General features: G+C 34.0%; 1 protein-coding gene across 1 annotated transcript in view; it reads left to right on the forward strand.

Moving 5' to 3' along the window:
• The window catches only part of lrp1bb (low density lipoprotein receptor-related protein 1Bb), a 316,016-nt gene that overhangs the window by 120,643 nt on the left and 174,440 nt on the right, over window positions 1-20,933 (forward strand). The window contains exons 13-21 of the mRNA XM_066688514.1: window positions 942-1,161; window positions 1,477-1,666; window positions 4,904-5,026; window positions 6,161-6,301; window positions 7,420-7,545; window positions 11,718-11,834; window positions 15,140-15,220; window positions 16,153-16,320; window positions 18,061-18,243. Coding sequence (XP_066544611.1) covers window positions 942-1,161; window positions 1,477-1,666; window positions 4,904-5,026; window positions 6,161-6,301; window positions 7,420-7,545; window positions 11,718-11,834; window positions 15,140-15,220; window positions 16,153-16,320; window positions 18,061-18,243 — 1,349 coding nt within the window. The remainder of the gene's footprint in view (window positions 1-941; window positions 1,162-1,476; window positions 1,667-4,903; window positions 5,027-6,160; window positions 6,302-7,419; window positions 7,546-11,717; window positions 11,835-15,139; window positions 15,221-16,152; window positions 16,321-18,060; window positions 18,244-20,933) is intronic.

Below are 20,933 nucleotides of genomic sequence, written 5' to 3' on the forward strand. Positions count from 1 at the left end.
AATATATATTTTAATGGCCTACCTCATGTAAAGAGCATAGAAAAGTAAATTGTTTCCTTTTTTCAAAACAAACAATACTGCAGTCCTTTCATAGTCATCATGTCATGTGATGTATACCCTGTAGAACACTTTTGGTTGTCCTAGCTAGTGCAGTTTGCTCAAAAGGACAAGTTGGGCATAAAAGGTGTATGATAAATAGCTGCATTTCATTACTTATGAAAAGCTGCCTAGGTTCAGTGTTCAAACTTCCACATATCGAATTTTACATTTCAATTTTGACCAGCCATCTGGACATTTAGTGCACACAGATAACCATGCAATGTTTTGAAAACTACCAGGGGAAAAACACGTACTCACATGGTCTATGTACATTAATAACAGTGATTTTGTGTGAACAATGCTAATGCTATTTTATTATTCATTATACTGTGCATGCATAATACCGACTCATTAAAACAACTGCCCTGGAATGTTCCTGGTGTTCCTTGGAGGCCTGGATATCTGAAATCTAGGGGAGACTTAAAATAACTGCATTCTTATCCAATGTTTTATCTTCCCATCTTTTTCAAAGCTTCTATATAAAGTGAGATGATTAAAACACACATGAAACTTACAAATAAATGCTTTTATATCAACAGCCACAAATGAATTCTGGTACATAGTTTTCATCATTGCTTTAACACTCCCAGGCAGAATTAACATACCTAGCCTTTCCTTTCAATTTGCTCCTTTCGCTTCACTTTTTTAGTCTTGTTATGACTGGGTTAATGAATTGTAGTGTGGTCTACAATGAAAGTGTTCCCATAACTATTCTACATACCGAATAACCTGTCATTGATACGGAAGAAGTTGAATTTTTTCACATTCTTATGTGTTTGAAGTATTAATAGTTCATTGAATTTGAATAGTTTTTCTTTTCTCATCACGGTCTATTTTTACAGTTGGATGTACTGGACTGACTGGGAGGAAGATGAAGTCAATGACAGCATTGGTAGAATTGAGAAATCGTGGATGGATGGATCCACTCGACAGATATTCGTAACTTCAAACATGCTTTGGCCTAACGGCTTGACTCTTGATTATGGGACCAACACGATGTACTGGTGTGATGCCTACTATGATCACATTGAGAAAATTTTCCTCAATGGCACAGACAGAATGGTAAAAATACTCACACGCTACTGAAAGGGAATGATTAATAATGACAATCAATTAGATTACTTACTGCCCTCTATTACTGCCTATTCACCTGTTCATTATGAATCTGAGACAGTCTTGTACAGGGCAGCAAAGTTAATCCTAGGATTAATGATTAGACATTGTGTATGTGTACCTGATAACAGTACTAATTCAGTCAGTTTGTATCAGTTCAATTTTAAAAATGCAGTCAAAAATACCAAGTTCATATTCTAGATTTTCTTTTTGGATAAGACTGCCATTTGTGGAAAAGTTTTATTGATGACTTTTTTTATTTAGGTTGTGTATAATGGAAAAGAACTGAACCATCCATTTGGCATTTCTCATTATCGGAATTACATTTTCTGGACTGATTATATGAATGGCTCTATTTTCCAACTGAACTTGTTGACCAGAAATGTTACCCTTATGAGGAGCGAAAGACCTCCACTATTTGGACTTCAGGTCTACGATGCTCAAATTCAGCAAGGTAATTCTTTACAAAATTTTATTTTACTGTAAATAAACACATATATTTGCTGTTGGAGCTATACAAATGCAGTAGCCTGTTTATGCTTTAGAAAATGTATATTGTTTTAGTATTAAACCAACACTATGATGTTGCTTCTATAAAAAAAAGCTGCAAATGCTGAAAAGAAATGCCCTGACTTGATTTAAAATAGCTGAAGGTTCAAAATGCATTATCCAAAATCAATGTACTTCATGCAAATTCTAACCTTAAGAAATCATGCTGTAAGCAGTTCTCTTTTTCTTGGTAGCTAATAAATGTTTAAACTGTGCTCCTTTAAACGTAATATCCAAACAACTATTACAATTTTGCTTTGGTATGAAATCTCACTACACAATACATTTGTTTTTGGAGGACGTGTTTAAACAGCTTTTATGAGTTAATTGTCTCCATTGCCAAGGGTTCCACAAAACTAAACTTTTAACTCATTTTTGAATTAAATATGTGTTATAAAATACATATTTTAATACATTCCTTTAAGCTAATAATCAAGTATTTTTTAGTGTGAAGTCTGGCAGAACTTTGTTCATTATTCATATATATAGAATGTATGTATATACATATAAATTAAGTTATTATTTAGTCCTGTAGTCTTGTACTACAAACCAGGCAAGACAAGATGGAGACATTCTATAGTCAAGGAATATGCTGAGTAACTGCATTTTCTTAAATAAGATGACAGCACTGTTTGGAAAAAGACAGTTAGGTAACCATAGGTTAATCTGGCTGCTGTGAAGCATTTGCAGCTGTTCATTAATACCACTGTAATTATATACAGTCACATGTATCAACATAGTTTCTCACTGATTTAACTGTTGATGTGGTACCATTATTTTAATGGGGTTAATACACTGATTCTATATATTTGTGGCAAAGAACATATACATGATAGAACCTCAACTAATATTTCCCGAGTAGTCATTGTGAGCCTCTACCACATGCAAATCGCGGTGACTAGGGCAGTGCATGCTAACCTACGTGCAAATGCAGTTTGAAGTAATAAAATGACTAATTGAGCCTATGTCGGCCTCTTAGTGCTGGAGGACATAGGTGAAAAAACTCAGTTGAGATGAATGCAATGCTAATGACTCATTAATTTAATTGGCACCTGTCTCATTGGCATTTGATTGATTCATTGATTAATGATTTAATTACTTAATTGATTAACCATTGTTCCACTAATTATCGGGTAAACATTGGTAAACAATGCCTGTGAATGGAAGGCTATTTTATCATATTGTAAAATTACATTCTACTAGTGAAAACAACTGAAAATCATAAGACTATTTTGTCATTTTTGGATTAACATGAATTTCGGTACATTTTGTTAATCAAATTTAAAAACCTATGCTCAGTGTATACACATGTATTATCACCTTCTGTTTTTACTCTTAATCTATTTATATTATATATGTATATAAATCAGATTATCTCAAATAAATCACACTATTAAAATACAAAGGCAAGCATTGTACAAACCATTTATTATATCATACTGGGAGTTACTTAAATTAGGTGGATAGACCAAGAAGCATAATACCATTCATTTATCTCACAGTGTAATTCCTTTTTGAATACAGAAATAGCACACATGAAAAATATGGCCTGGAACTTGTGAAATGCATTGGGGTTTATCTTGTAATCCCATAAGCAATCATAAAATGCTGCTTATGCTCATAACTATCCAGATGTGAAGATGTAATAGAAGCAACAATGATCAAAGTCATTGACACACATAAGCACCTGTCATACGGCGCACAAGGCGGTCTCTCCACAGTGGGAGTCCACACACCATATCAAATTGTACAGTAAATTGGAGGATGTTATGATTTTTAATTTATTTAGAGTATCTCCTGTGTAAATAGTCAGAATCCCCATCTAATTGTCCTATTTGTTTATGTCTTCAATCACTTATTTGCCTGCAGTAATTTGTTACCTATTAATTACTCTTAAATCATTCAGGTCATTACCATAACTTTTGTTTTGGACACAGCACGAGTTTCCAGCTGCTCTTTCATTATTGTTTTATTTTGTGCTATTGTCATCTCAAATATTTCACAAGAAATCTGCCTTACTGTCAGTCCAATTTCTCCTCAGTACATTAGTTACTAGAACAGGATAGAAACTTTTTTTTTTTCTTTTCTTTTTCTTTTTTAACTTTGGAATACATTTTAATTCCAGGCTAATTTAAAATTCCACCTGTTGCAAAAGGTATTTTGAAAGCTAAACCAACAGAAAAAACAAAACAAAACAAAAACTAGTTGGGTATCATTCCCAATCCTCAGGATGTCATAAGACAACCTAGCCATCCGCCCAAGCCTCATGTCACCAAAGGGATTAATTGAATCCCTTCTCTCTGGTGTATAGCTGATTGGCTTTCAGAGCAAAGAGGACTTTATCTCATTGGCCCAGGCTATGTATTTGGATTAAAGCTTCTCCAACTGTCCCTTTAAAATGTACATTATGTTTTCTTTCTTTAATCACACTGTAAAGTATATAAAGTGTCCAACACTTCTGATCAAATATTAAATCTAAGCATTTATGTGTGTTATATATCTGAAATTATACTTCTACTTTTGGAACAAAAAAAACTACCAGAGTTCTATAATTTCTATAAATAATAATCATTAGGAGTCCATATAAACTATGATATACAGGCATATATATCAGACGTAGTTTTCAGATATTATAGAATAAAGGCTGTTTTATATTAAAGGGATATGTTGTTCTGTTTATGCATATCTATGATTTTTGTTTGCAATTTTATTTAAGCTGTGAACAATTCCTGCTTTATGTAAAATAAATTATATATTTTCTTTGACATTAAGGTTTGTTATATGATTCACAGTATTTGTGGTTTCTGGCGACTCAGATCAATACCCCATGTCATCTGAGTGTCTTTTAGCTTGCTGTCAATACCTGTACTTTAATATCTTGATCTCCCACCATTAAAAAGAAGATTGCCCCAAAGCAAGTACAAAAATAAATAGTTTATTGTAGATGTAATATTATAATAATTGTACATTACTATGAAGTGCTGTAGTATTAAAACATAATTCTCATATCCTTTAAAGTGCTTTTCGGGGAGAATAAATATTGCTTATAAGCTGTTTTATGAAAACCTGATTTAAAAAAAAATAAAAGTCTGGTGAAGTGGAGAGATATTAATAAATAAATCTATGTATGTTTTCCCCATAGGTGACAATGCTTGCCGTGTAAACTATGGGGGCTGCAGCACTCTCTGCTTGGCTATTCCTGGGGGTAGAGTTTGTGCTTGTGCTGACAATCAACACCTGGAGAGAAATAATGTCACCTGTTCAAGTAGGACTGATTTAATGTCTTATTTTTATTTCCAAAAAAATAAAAAGCTTTGGGATGTTTCTGGTAGCAATTCAGATACCACTACAAAGCTAAATTTGCCTCGGGTTAAGGAGGCTTGGATCTCTATTTAATGAACTTCTGTATTGTTATTTATGGGACATTGCAACTTGGGGAAATAGTTATGCTGTGTTGGGCAACTTTAGTATAATGCAGAAGTGATAATTTCAGTTTAAGTAACTGTGCATTAGATTTGATGCAACAAACAATGCTGTTGATAGATGTCAGGTATGTCTATGGTATTCATGCATTTTCACTATAGTTTTGCAACATTGCATTACACTAGCTTTTACACTTCTAGAAAGATGCACACATACTTAGAAAACCATGCAAAAAGAGACATGATCCTTCAATAAAAAAAAAAAATTGTATGTATAAAAATTCACACAAAGATAAAACACAGTTAACAAATATGGTTGTGAATAACTTATCACTACATTTTACTTGAACATATTTTGTAGACTCTTATTGCAGTACAACAGTGTGTTCTTCGCTGTGAGATCGAAAATAAAATAAAGGCAACACTGCTTCTGTGAAAGAGAAGACATTCACCAGAGCAGTATAGGACATTGCATCACACATGTGAGAGGTCTCTGAGAGTATGAGCATGGCAAAGCTGCTGAGGGGCCGCTGTGTGGGATGACATAATGTAGTCCGCCCTTTCTGGCATCTTCAGTGCATCACGCACCAGACAGCTTCCTCTTTTGCTGCTTTAGCCAGCCAGGTTACCAATGCGACCATGACTCTTTCAGAAAAGCATGGTTGATTCTGCAGGCTAATGTTCCCTCTCCATTTGAAAACAGCGACCAATGTAGTATGGGACAATGTCTGTATGATTGAAACACACTCATGTACACAATAAACCATGTCATCCCTGTCTAAACTCCTCAACAATCACAGCAAAGGATAGGCATCAGCTGTTCTCAGTGACATCAACATTGCGGAACACGCACACAAGAGTATATATATATTTTTTTGTATTATTATTATTGGCATTTTAAGAACTCAACCTGCATGTGTTGCTTTTAATCGATGCTAATCAAAAATACATGCAATAAAATATTTTTTGTTGTTTAGTTATTCCTGGGGAAATGTTGCCCCAGCTGTGTAAAAGTGGAGAATTCCAATGTAGCAACCAGCGATGTATTCAAGCGATTTGGAAATGTGATGGAGATGATGATTGCTTGGATGGCAGCGATGAAGACCTAGACACTTGTTGTACGTTTATATATTTCTTGTTTGTTTGTTAAGTTATTAAGTTGGTTATTTACAGCAAACATATTTGTTCTTCCTGTTTCTGTCCGTTCCCAAACTTATATTTTCCTGTTTCTTGCAGAAGCTGCAATTGCCATAACCACACAAACGCATGCACGCACCCACGCACGCACACACACACACACACACAGACAGCATGTTTGTCCTCAGATATGTTACCAATAACATTTCAACTAATCAATTGATTTAATGCCAGTTATCAACTATACACAAGAGCTGACTGGAGATGCACAGTATAAAATGTAAATACTTAAATTGACACACTCAAAATCAAATCTTTAAATAGTTTAAAAAACAGATCACTGGTAATTGTGTGGAATGTGATATTCAATAGGTCATTCCTGCTCCCTGCTCCATCAACATGCCATATCAATTAACAATTAGACACGTATACCTTATAATACAAGCATTGTCGATATAATCTTCGTTTTTTTTCAGCTCACCCCTTTAATATTCAAAATATTTTTTTATCAGCTTTGAGCAATATACCGTGCTTCATTTATTTTTTCTTTATGATAATTAAGTATGGATGTAAAGTTGTTTTGTTGTTTTTTATTTTATTCTTAAGAAAATACAATGGTTAATGTTACCTTATAATGAAAATTTGCAATTATCCAACATAGCCTATTATCCGAATAGGCAATTCTTCAGCTTTTTATCTTACATGATTGCTTATTATGACCACTATAAGGCTCTAAGCCGTTTTGCAGCAGGTCTGATGAATTTCAATAGGTTTCAATTAAAGTAAAAGCACAAAAACTATTCCACTCTATCAATCATGAGGTATGATTAGTGTACCTGACTGTGTAATTAACATCCGTGTGTAATTTGTCAAAATCATTATGAATGGTTATGATACCATGAAATGATAGGTAGTTAAAGTGACCACAGCAGAAATATAACTCTGTTCACATGATAAATTACTTTAAGATTCAGTATGATAATACAGACATATCCAGTATCTTGTCTTGAAAAGATATATAAAAGTGTATGAATATATGTGTGTGTGTGTGTTTGTGTGTGTGTGTGTGTGTATTGAATGTATTCTAAATAATTTGCAGATAATCATAGTTGTCCTGCTGACCAATTTAAGTGCCTGAATAATCGTTGCATTCCTAAGAAGTGGCTTTGTGACGGAACCAATGACTGTGGGAATAACGAAGATGAGTCCAACTTTACATGTTCAGGTAATGTTCATTTATGTGTGCATATACTTGTGTATCTGTAAGTACTGTATATAGCATACTTACATATATATATATCATCATCATCAGGCTATATCGATCCACTGCTGGTTGAGGGCCAACAAATTGGATAAGGTGTAATGCTTTCTTAGCTGATTGTCCGGTAATGTCCCAGACCACTGGAGAATAGTATATGCTGACAACAAGATAAACTTTCTGTATGTGCTATAAAACTTAACATACTTGTTTTAAGTGTGCACTTTCTTTTATCTCCATCCCCAGCTGAACTATGGCCACTGACTTACTGTGTAGAATAGTGATGTATTTGACTTGCTTATTTACTATGCACTTGTGTATCAGGTATTTACAGCTCTCGTCTGAGTATCTTTCAACTATGTATGTTTGGTACAGATATATGTCATGCTATTAATATTTGGTTGGGTTGAAAATATTTCTCACATTAGAATCTAAATGTTGTTTGTCTTTGGCCTGGACCAAATCAAAGATCTATCACATTATTATTTTATTATTAGTATTTTTTGGTCTGTGTTTTTGCTTCCCCCATCGAATGTTAAAGAACATTAGCAAAGAGTCTGCTGAGTATGGATTGTAGATAACACCAGTAAATACATACATTAGGCTAGCTGGTAGGATTGGAGATTAAAAATACCTTTCAAACTTCATCACTTGTGTATTATGCAGTGCTAATATTAATTGTGGATGGGCTAGTGTGAAGTAGATAGGTGTGAACACACAACAACAACAAAAAAAGAAAACATTTTAGGGTTAAAGGTAGATTGTACTGTGTTCTTGTATGTATATAATAAAGTAGTTGTTTGTCACCACTGTCTGTACCATACCACTGCTAGTGGAGGCAATATATTATTTTATTTCAAGAACAAGATTGAATCAATATTCACTTCTATAAACAAGTGTGTAATTCCATTTTCACAAAACGGTTCTCATTTTGAGATTCTGTATTGCACTCTTACTTTTGTCATATGCTTTCCTTTAAAGCCTCAAGATATAGATGTGTAGTTTGTCGCACATTGCAATTTAAAAAGAAAAAAGAAAACACGATAAGTCTCTGAACTGCTGGCAGTATTTTATACATACTTGTCTTTTGGCTTGAATGTTCTAATTGAAACTGCTGAACATATGGTTGGGTTTCTCAAATCAGGCATTGCTAATGCTGCAGTGTTTACAATCCACAAAATATATTTATATTTAGAAAGGAGGTGACAAATTAATTTAAATACATAAATGAATGAATACATAAAACTTTTACTAAATCCTTGTGAATCACCAGAGCAGCCCTTCATTTTTCATATCTGAAGAGTCATTATTGATACTCTGATCAAAAGTTAATACTCTCAAAGGAATGAAAGCACTAGAAATTAAACTCATCTTCTAAACGACATGCAGCCCTTTCTAATTCTATTATTTTAATGAACTGATGAAAGCTCCCCTGATTACAGTGTATGCTATAGACATTATTGAGGATGAAATGTTTGATCCTACAAAACAGATAGTTCTACTTAAAAACAAAAACTTTATTTCCAGGAAATAAATCAGGAACTACATTGTTGAAGTTCGTTAGTTGTTAAAAGCACAGTCTGTATCATATAGCTTGGTGTAATTTGTTAAATGGAAAATGTGTGGCTAATAAAGCTAATAATAATCAACCATGGTTTGGTATTAAACATATTACATGACAACAGCAATGCATACCATAGTTTTGTATTCAATATTATGGCTATCAATACAGCTTTAGTATTTTGTCAGATATAAGTTTCTTGAGAGATAAAATGTATTCATTTTTTATTGATCTAGAGTTTTATGTTAATTGTCTGCTAAAATGACATTACCATTTTTCTCTGAATGCATAATATAGCATTCCAAGAAACATCCCCTCAGGATACTGGGACAGGGATAGCAATTTGGGGACAACTTTTGCATTTGTATAGTACATGAGTGCACAGTATTCTCAAGCCAGCGCTGCTAAAAAAAGGTTTTTAGTGGAAGTGCTCTTTGAATTTGAATTATCAGTCTCTCATCCAATTCACACAGTAATTTATGAGGACAAATAACTTTAATTGGGCCAGGAATTAGCAAGTACAAAACACATCCTCTGCTATTCAAAAGAGACACTACATCTTGCAGAGAAACCACAGTAGAGAGATTACAGCTTAATGGTGTTACAAAGCAATATGTCCTCTAGTAGTTTGCTATTAATATTGATTTAATGTTAAGCAATATTATTCTAAAATGGGTGTAACATTTAACATTCTTACCCCTCTGTTCATAAAAATACTTACAGATTGTCCTAGTAAATTAAAATGTGAAAAACGAATCAAAAGCGTTCATGTTGATGTTCATATAAGGACTGTGAAGACAGCATATCACTTATTGTTAAAAGGATACTTCGGTATACGAGTCATACGAATGTATCCAGTTTGAAGAAATTTGAATTTATCGTTTTGTTAGCTTAACACAATTGCTGGAAATAAATGGCTCTCAATTGACAGATAATAGATCTTTTAAATACTCAAAAGCTTGGCCATTTGTCATTTGTAGTCTTACAATACTATACATAGTAAATAAATAGTTTGATACATTCGCTAATTTACTGGTTACATACTTCCTTATTTATGGACTACTTTCAGTTCTGCCTGCACTATCTGTGTTTTCATTCGTGCACAGCGAGCATATCCTTGTGCCGACCTCATTACAGCTAATGAAATGCATAGTTCTGCGAGATAGTTCCAAAATAAAAATATGTTTAAACATATTCATCAAAATACTTTAGATTTTATATAGACTTTTAGAGAATACTTAATGTACAAATGTGCTCCACCCAGCTTTTGAGTATTTAAAATATCTATTCGCCGGCTTTTGAGAGTCATCGATTTGCGACCATTTGCTTCCAGTAATTGTGCTAAACTAATCAAATTATAAATTCAGATTTCTTCAAACTGGATGCACAGAATTAAAAAAGGTGGATTTGTAAGTAATCAGGCTAAAATGCCAAAACACTGAAGTATCCCTTTAAGTATAGAAAGTGTACATTTTATTGCACCATCAGCATTATAATTGTGTCATCATTGGTTGGAAACAGAATTTGAAATCACAGAGAACTATCAAAGCAATTGATAGCACGAAAAAATGGTGTTTGAAGGAGCATTTTTCTGATGCTTGAAAATGCATTATTAATTGACGGGGTTTCTAATTAAGCAAGAAAGTGTAGTCTAAGACCTGAGCCTGTAGCTAGAGCCGTGCAAGCCTTGTTTCAACACATCAAATTGAATTAATGCATTGTGACTATCTCAGGGATGTTTACACTATCATGAAAAGGTCTCATGATGTGAACATTCCCTGTGGCTGAGACGGCTCTTTTACTCCTCCAGTAAGAGACTCTGACCTTAATAGTGATAATTTAATTATTATTATTATTATTATTATTATTATTATTATTATTATTATTATTATTATAATTTTTAATTATATTCCCTATGGATTGCTGTAACTAATCACCTTTATTAAACCTATATGTCAGCTTAATCATACAAAATATACTTACAAATGATGACTTCTACACTCTTTAAGTCTTTAAAGCAACAAAGCCTAATACATTTTCTAATAATCAGATACAAACAAAACATAACAGGGTTTTCTTGAACAGGAAGGAAATAGCTACGGGTTTCAAAACATTCAGGGTCTCTTGGTACTCAGATATATCATTGTTTACATTTATCATGGAGTGAATTGACATAAATCTGAAGGCATGCCAAAACTGATTTTTTTATCGGTTTTAGTCAAATCAGTTGCAGATGTATGCATTTATTCCCCTGGATAAAGCGTGCAATAAAACAATGAAAATGGTGACATATCTTTGCTTGTCAGACTTATATATAAAACAAGAGAGGCTTTTAAATTGAAAGCTGACAAATTGCCTTCTTGGGGGTTCAATTCCATGTTACTTCACTTGTTATGTTATCACCTGACTGTGCTTATATACTGTACAGTTTGTTTTAATGATTAATACACATTTGATTAGATTGTTTGCCTGTTAAAGGTTTTGCCAGATCAAGTAATTTTTGCTTCTTAGTCCTCAACACAGCATTTGTTTTTACTTCCTTGGTTTATTTTTTTAATGTATATGTCTTCTATTTCAGCTCAGACATGTCAGCCCAATCAATTCTCATGCCGTAATGGCCGTTGTATCCCTGTTTCCTGGCTCTGTGATCGGGACGATGATTGTGGGGACCACTCTGATGAGGCCTCTTCATGTGGTGAGTCTTTGATAGTATCGCTGGAAGAGAATCACTCTCTTATACACTGACGGTGTGACTAATAACCACAGCAGAAATGGAACAGAGGGCAAAGGTGGAAAACAACAAAGCTCGCTCGGAATGATTAGAACAATGCATACCACCATTTTTACATAATCTAAATTCATGTATATGAAAGTAAACAGTAATGCAGTGCAAAGCAGATGCAGAGCTGTGACAGCACGGAGAGAATGTGAAATTGCTTTCAATTACAGGTGTTGTTATGAAAGGTTTAGCAGTATGGACGCTCACATCCAGACTACCTTACTCTGACTTGAAGGCAAAGGAAATATCACAGCAAAGGCCTACGGATATGAATCATAAAGCACACATCTGGACTCATATTGAGATAACCACAATATGCAGACTTTAAGAGCTTTGCACATTTCATTTCTGTAAAATAAGCAGCATGAATGTTTTTGGCACCAGAGCAACCCAGTAGATTTTCAAATGTTATCTATAGCTGCGATTGTTAGTAGTATTCCTTTGAAATATGAGTTGCCTTAAATTATTCTTTCTTTGCTGAATAGCTTTTCTATTTTTTCTTTTGGCAAGAGCTTGTACATTAACAATATAAATATATTTTTCCAAGGGATACTGTAAGTGCTTCCACTGCAGCAGGCACTTTAAGTCTATTGCTATTAAACAAAGTAATTTCAGTTTGTTGGTTACTGCAGTTGTATTGCCTATAAGTAAGTTATATTTATTTTATGTTTCGTCCTGTTCAGAATATCTGCTGAAAGTTTTGCCTTTTTCTTTCTGTGTGATTTACAGTGTTTGAGGTTTAGGTCATTGTTCCTTTATTTTATCTTTGCTTGAAAGCTCCTGTGCCAGATTTAAATTAAAATAGTCAGCCTGTAGGCATGTAATGCCATTCACAGACAATGAAAAGTAAAACAGATTGTCTTTAATATTTAATTTGTTAAACAGTTTGGAAATTAAACCTAGTTGCATGGTGTGAAAACAAGACTAGATTGCATACTCCATATCCTTCCCATCCAGCGATAAAAGTGTGAAGCATGTTTAGAAAAAGCAATTTAAAAAAACGTACCTGCTGACATATTATTTTATTATTTATTATTTATACATAGAATCAATTATATTCACATTTATTGTGGTTAACATTAATGATATATAGAACACAGACATCATATAAACATCTGTATATGTGATTCTTTGTGACAGAAATAGAAGTCATAATATGTATAGACTGCTAAATGGATACATTGGGCTGGATTAAAACAAAACTTTGACCAACCTGCTAATAGCAAACTACAAACCTGTACATCATAGCGGTTACATTTCTGATTAGAAGAAAGTGTCATCTTACTGAAAATGAAGCCACAACAGAGTACAGTTCTGTAGTTTTCTATTAGCGGCTGGGTAAAAGTTTTGATTTAATCCAGCCCATTGTCTTTCCAATCCTTTAATCATGTAATCATAATAGAAACAATGTTGGTTAGATGACAAGGATAGCAAATGCAATTATTTACACTTTTACTTTATGTTGAGTCTTTCAGCTTATACATTGAGGTTATCTTTCAAGTCAGAAGCACTGCCCAAGGGGGAGGGGTTTCTGCGCACTTCCGTAAGAACCTGATCGAAACGTCACTCTATCAAAGTTGCCATTGGCCCCTGTGCACTTCTTGTTCTGTAAAGCATGACGTCTGCACAGGTTCGTCCGTCCTCTTTTGCGGGGATATAGGACTCGTGACCTTGCAACCCTTGGGCAGTGCCTCCTTTTTCAGATAACCGGGGTTGCATTCGCAACCTATCGTTATCAGGATAATGTAAAAGAGTCTTGAAAATAATGTAAAAGATAAAAGATCATAATGAATGTATGTTAAAATGATGGAAGAGAGCCTTGCTAATAACTTACATGGATGTTCTTAAGGACAATGAATTGTTAATGCACATCTCTATTAGTATATGTTACTGAAAATGGGCTTATCAGCTGTAAAATGTTAAAAAGGCCACATTAAATGTGCTCCAGAGTCTAGTGAATTCATGTTGACACTGCAGAAAAGAATGAAGTCTCCTTTTCAACCATGCTGTAAGAATTAACGAACAGATGTTGGTTAATTACAGAGGTGCTTGGCTTTTCCTAATGCCCATTTGTTTTTCTCAGCAAGAGCTATGGTTGTCTATCCATTTTTATTTTATTTTTTTTCCCTCTAATCTCACAGACAAGGGTAGCAAACATGCAATATAGATAATGCAGATGCATCTTACCAAAAGTATTGGGACAATAGTGGATTTAAATCTAAACTCTATCTGTTTTATAGAGGAAGCACAACTTGTTTAAATACATGTGATTCCCAAATTGAAACTGACTTCCCAAACTAACTGCTAACAGTTTTCCACATTGAGTCATTATGTCTGTATGCAGCACCCTAGCATTGCCACTTCATTCAAGAAAGCGAAACAATGTACAAAGAATAGGTACAAATTTACTTATTTAGCTTTTTCAGTGTTTCAAGCTTCAAGTTTGGCTATATCACTAAAGATGTTGTCATAAAGCTTTGGCAGAAATATAAGGTTTTTAAACCTGTTTTATGCAGCTGTTCAAGTAAACAAAAAGATCATAAAAAGGGCATAGGATCAATCTAAGTAAAGACAGCCTAGAAGGGTTTTCATGTTCTTTCATTTTCTAAAGAAATCCTTCCGCGAAACACCTAATGAATTTTTAATTTCCAATACAGATACAAGTGGTTTTTTTTAAGCTTTCACTCAGGAAGATAAAATACCTCTAATTGACAACTTAATAATTTCAGTATTGATGCAAATGTGATAGCTTTGTTAAGTTTAATTACACATAAATCTGTTTCACCTTTATTCTGTATCTTACATTATGAAACCATTAGCACTGCAAATAAGACTGTTCATGTATCTATCTGTCAGTCTGTCTATGTCTCTCAGTCTGTCTGTCATACTATCTATATCATCGTCATTATCAATATTTGCAATATATATATATATATATAGCTCTGGAAAAAAATTAAGAGACCACTGCAAAATTATCAGTTTCTTTGGTTTTGCAATTTACAGGTATGTGTTTGGGTAAACTTAACATTTTTATTTTATTCTATAAACTACTAATAACATTTCTCCCAGATATGAATGGAATGGAATGGCTGCCATACATGTACAGATGCTGATTAAACAAAAATTTGCAGTGGTCTCTTAATTTTTTCCAGAGCTGTATATATTGAATAGAGGTTAAAGTAAACAGTGATTCTATTAAAATCGTTTAATTCTGTTGACAGCTTTCCCGACCTGCGAACCCCTGACACAGTTTAGTTGTACAAATGGAAGGTGCATCAGTATGAAATGGCACTGTGATTCAGGTGGGTGAAAATGTTCTCTGATATAGTGAAGCACTATGATTATATTGACTAGCATGTGTTGTACTCTGACTATCGAGGAGACATCATGCTGTGAAATAGAGTCTTAAAAAATATTGATCCATGTACTCTGAACTGCGCCAAAAAGCAAGTGGATTTTATTTAATAAAGTTGGTCAACTATGCATGCTTTTTCAAATACAACCTTGGATTATGTCATTGTTATATTTTATAGAATGTCTGGCGTGTATAAAATACACAGTTTATGTAGTTGCAAAAACACCTGAAGACCTGCACGGTGGTACTGTGGTTAGCTCTGCTGCCTCACAGCTGCCTCGGGTCCTGGGTTTGAGTCCCAGCACGGGGGGGCCTGTCTGTGTGGAGTTTGCATGTTCCCCCATGTACACGTAGGTTTTCTCTGGGCACTCCAGTTTCCTCCCTCCGTCCAAAGACATGCGGTTTAGGGCGATGCACTGGTGTCCAGTCTTGGGTGTATTCCTGCCTTGCGCCCTATGCCTGCAGGGATCGGCTATGGCTTCCCCTTTCAAAGATGGATGGCATGCTATTGAAAGGAAATCTACCCACTTATGGCTTATGGTTACTAAATGCAAAAGTGAAATAGAAACTGGAAACAGAACAAAGAAGCATGGAATAACAAAACAAATACAGGGATGACCAAAAATGTTAACATGGCACAGGGCCAGACACAATGCCTGAAGAACAGACCAAAGATAGACAAACAAAGCTAAGGAATTGATCCCAAGATATGAAAGAAGATCTAGAAGACCACAACATAAAAGATGGGAAGATGAAATAAGATTCACAATTGTTAAGACCTGCAATAGGTAGCATGTTTTATCTCATCAAATGGTTGAGGAAAAGCTGTGAGTTGGGCGTTCTACTCTGAAAATATCTGTCTTCTGAATCCTCTTGCAGATGATGACTGTGGGGACGGTAGCGATGAAATTGGATGCGTTCACTCCTGTTCCAATGTCCAGTTCCAGTGCTCCAGCGGGAGATGTATACCAGACCACTGGGCCTGCGATGGAGATAACGATTGTGGGGATTTTAGTGATGAAATTAATGCTACATGTACAGGAACAGGTTTGTAATCAAATAGCTTTCATACCAGTCAGGTCAACATATTCAAAATGAAATATCATATGTGTCTATAATAAGATTGAATGGAAACACATATAGTGTTTACTACTACTACTACTACTACTACTACTACTACTACTACTACTACTACTACTACTGTTGCTATTATTATTATACGTAGTAGTAGTAGTAGACTAATGGTTTAATAAAAACTTAAAAATAAAATAAAATACTATACTGTGTCTGCTTCATAAGAAAATACGGAACAAATTCCATGGCATAAAACAGTACAATTCGCAGTGTTTTGTCATTTGGGAGCTCTAATTTGGACTGCAGTGTAGTCACACAAAACACTTTTAATCCTTTCTATCTACTTTTAGGGAAATCCCCTTAGATTTGAATCCTTTAATCTACTATAATTATACCACATAGCAGAGATGGGCCTTGAAATAGTTACAACTCACTAGCTTGTCACAAAAATGTGGAAGCTATTCATCACATTCCTTCCCAGTGCTGCTTCCCAGCTTTTTACAAAGTATTGCAGTCTCCAGAGCACACTTCACTGCTGAGACTCTCACTATGTGTTCAGCTTCAAATTGTGCATTTTTTGCCAATTAAGAAAGTTATACATATATATGCGTATATAATATTAGTGCCCAATTACATTTCTATAAAAAATAAGTATTCCTCTGTGTTTTTGGTTATACACTGTCATATTTGACTTTCACAATACTGAAATATACTCTTTATAATAAAACAAGAATACAAGTTAACAATAAACTATATTTCATTAAAATTATAATGAAAAAAAAGAATCACATTCAATTAAAAATCATTGTAGGTCTTTTTTGTACTCATCCTCATAATAATGCTGATTGACAGGTATTGATTTTCTCTGAATTATAGTTCAGTATATGTATTCTCAAATTAAACTCAAACTCAGAATGTTCTGGAACCAACTGAACCTTTCTTTACAAGGGTGATTGTGTATTCTATGATTGTCCCACAGTTCACTTAGAAAATCCAGGTCTGGCATGGTACCAAATCGATGTCTGAAATGAATGCTGAGGTATAGAAGTTTGAATGCCAGTGGGTCTATTCAAGGCTTACACAACTGTGACACCATATGTAACAGGTTTTATTGAAATCTGAGGAAAAGAAACTGTATTCCTTGCACTTCAGAATTTTTAAATCTGGAAAATGTTGCAGTGTACAATTCTATTGTTTATTTGTATATATAGATATATAAGCATAGAATACTAAATTAGCATGGAGCTGTGGAGCTTTAGTTTAACTGTTTAGTTTTTACATTGTGTCAGACCCTCTACCTCTGTCCTCTGGGAATTGTTTTTCACTCGGAAAGAGAAGCTTAAGATGCAAGCCCCAACCTCGTATGTAAAGGCCATTCTCTGATCAGCCAAGCAGTGGTGAGATAACACAAGCTTAAAATTGAAATGTCAGCCCTCTCCATCAGTGTTAAATGACAATAATAATGGAGATTTGTAACCAGAACTCTTAAACATTTGGTAACTGCCTAAGCTTGCTAAACTGAGACACATCTGTCGTGCTGGGAGTCTTGACATGCGTTACATTTATGGCTAGTGATAGAAGACTTACATTTCCTGCTGTGAGGTGGACAAAAAAGCCCCTGCCAGATAAGTCCTTTACAATGAAAATCTTCCAAAGACACAACACACGTATATGTTGAGTCTGCTGTAACTGGTGACTCAATTTTATCCACAGCTATGCATCCTCTAGGTGACTGCAATAGTGAGGAGTTTGACTGTCACGCTGATGGCACCTGCATACCCGAGCGCTGGCGCTGTGACGGGGACAAGGACTGCGAGGATGGGAGTGATGAGCTCAACTGTGAAGGCACCAGAAGAATGTGTGACCCCAAATCAAAGTTCACCTGTAAAGTTTCAGGTAGGTGAAAGGATTCCATGAACATGTGTCACAATTCAATGACACAATGCATTCTTGGTGCACCAATAATAATATTTAACAGTTTGGCCTGTTTCTTGAAATTACGACAAAATATGATGTGTTATAAAATACAAGATAGATAATGTTGTTCATGGGACATGGAGTGGTTCATAATGAATTCAAATAAGTTATAGCTATTATGTTTTTAAGATGTTCAGAGTATTTATCATATTATTTGCATTCATTGAATTCATACACATTACATTGAGGCATCCTACAGTCTTTTTTGATTTTATAATCATCCTACTCTGGGGACAATAACACTGATGACTATTTTATATACGGATTACAGTTTAACCTGTTGTTTTTTGTTTTTTTCTCAAATTTATATAATAATTCCAGGGCACGCAGCTCTCTATGTACTCAGTTTGTGCTATTAAATCAGATTCAGTTAACCATGTGCTGTTTTACATGCCTTGTAAAAAAGGTTTTTTCCTTGGCCTACAATTCAAAGAACTTAGGGAATTTAAATTACCCTAGAGGCCAAGGATCAGGTGTGCCTGGAAATAAGAGATACTCTAGAGCAATATTGATCCAAGCTGAAAAACTGTATTTCACAGAAAATGCTATCCCCAAGACATGTGGATTCATTTCTTCTATGGCATAATTAATATTTTGGTGGTTGAATCAATGTTTAACTCCAGTGACAAAGACAGTGATACAATTATGCTTACATAGAATTACACTTAAATGTTAAATTGTCTTTAATGTTTAGGTTAAGTTTAGCTTAGAGTGGTACATTTAGGTTACATATTGAATTGTATATTTGTAGTTTAACCCTTTGACACATACCGCTGACAGTTTGTCCGTTCTTGACCCATGCACTATAACTATTGATTTAATTACTGATAATCTTTTAGTTTAGATTATTATTATTATTATTATTATTATTATTATTATTATTATTATTATTAATAATAATAATAATAATAATAATAATAATTATTATTATTATTATAATAATTAATTAATTCCATTATGAATGGTATTTTCAAATAAATTAAATAATTTGAGAAAGAGAAGCCGAGATACAAACTATAATTATCTAACTACACTGTAAGATAGAAATCAACATAGTAGAACTCTTTACCTTTCACAGGTCTCTATTACTTATACTCTATTTCTTTACATCACATTTATATAAAATTAGCCATTGATGTGCTGGACTAGTCGGTTCGATGCGTGTTGGTACGGTAGTTAGCGAGCCTGTCGGTCCTGTAATATATGTTTGTCTTAAATCGTTCAGTCTTTTTTTGGTCATAACAATTAGACAAAAAATAGAGAGCACAACAAAAATAGGATATTGTAATCTGTTAAGACGTTTTCTCTCTGGTGGTTTATATGTAAGTTGACAGCTATTGAATATATTTTCCCTATACAGTTGGTATAGGTTGGAAATATATGTTATGAAATGCAGAAACAGGTAGAAAGATGTGGCTCATATTATGATTTTCTGCGCAAATGGCAAAACTCACTCTCTCCTTCCCAGCAGTGTGATTCAGAACATACATGCCAAAGGGTTAAGAGTAGTGTGGAACATTAAAGCACATAAAAGCATATAAAATACAGTTTTAACAGTTAAACATACCTTTGGTTAATAACAGTCTGAACACTGACACCATAGTACATTTATCCTACAATATATCCAGATCTAGGGCTACAGCTACTCTAGATTGATGAAATAATACACATTACATGACTTTGGAATTTTTCCAGATCATTTATTGGCTTTGTTTACATGGTGGTAAGTAATTAATGGCAATAGAGGTACTGTTATGACATATTTAAGGTGGTTATGGTGGATTGCAGTTTTAAATAGTTATGGTTTATGATTGAATTCAAATTAAACAAACATCAACATAGCAAAACATAAATGCCTGAAGCAGGAATATTTACATTAACTATTTAATACATTTCTAAAAGGGTAATCTAATTGCACAAGACTGTTGTATTACTGATGATCTATTACTTACTGATATTAGGGAAAATACTCATATTTAAATCATCAAACCAGAGTTAGAGAGACTACTGGCAGCAGACATCTGTTCATTATTAAAAACAAACTTGTATACAAAACACCTATCTGCTGATGATTCTTTGCTTTCCCGGTGTCATTTGATATATTTTTGATCACGGTTCAGATTCAAAGCTGAGCCTGAACTTAATTAAAATGCACATTTGAAATAATAATGAGTTAGATCTTTTGATGCTTTTGCACTGATGAACTTCAAATCATAATGAGGATTTTGAAAAGGAAAACACACCATCCCTGAAAATGTCATTTTGTTTTTATGATTTTGATTATGAGAAAATCTTTTCATAATCTTTTCTCAAGCTGTTATTGATGATTGGTAGTGGAGCTAACATGAACACTTTGGCTGTGTGAGATTTTAAATAGAAGTGAGGTGAACATGTTTTATATGCATTCCTTTCCCAAGGCCTTTTGCATTATTAGAAAATATTAAACACACACACACACACATATGTATAGATGTAGATTTTCATTTGCACCAATATAATGCAATTTATATTTACATACATATTGAACACTGAACTCCTCTGTGGTTATTTTATAATATTGTGCATATATATTTTGTTTTGAACAGTTGAAAGCATTATATATATTAAAA

Source organism: Amia ocellicauda, chromosome 16 (genome assembly GCF_036373705.1).
Source record: "Amia ocellicauda isolate fAmiCal2 chromosome 16, fAmiCal2.hap1, whole genome shotgun sequence".
NCBI classification, from domain to species: Eukaryota; Metazoa; Chordata; class Actinopteri; order Amiiformes; family Amiidae; genus Amia; species Amia ocellicauda.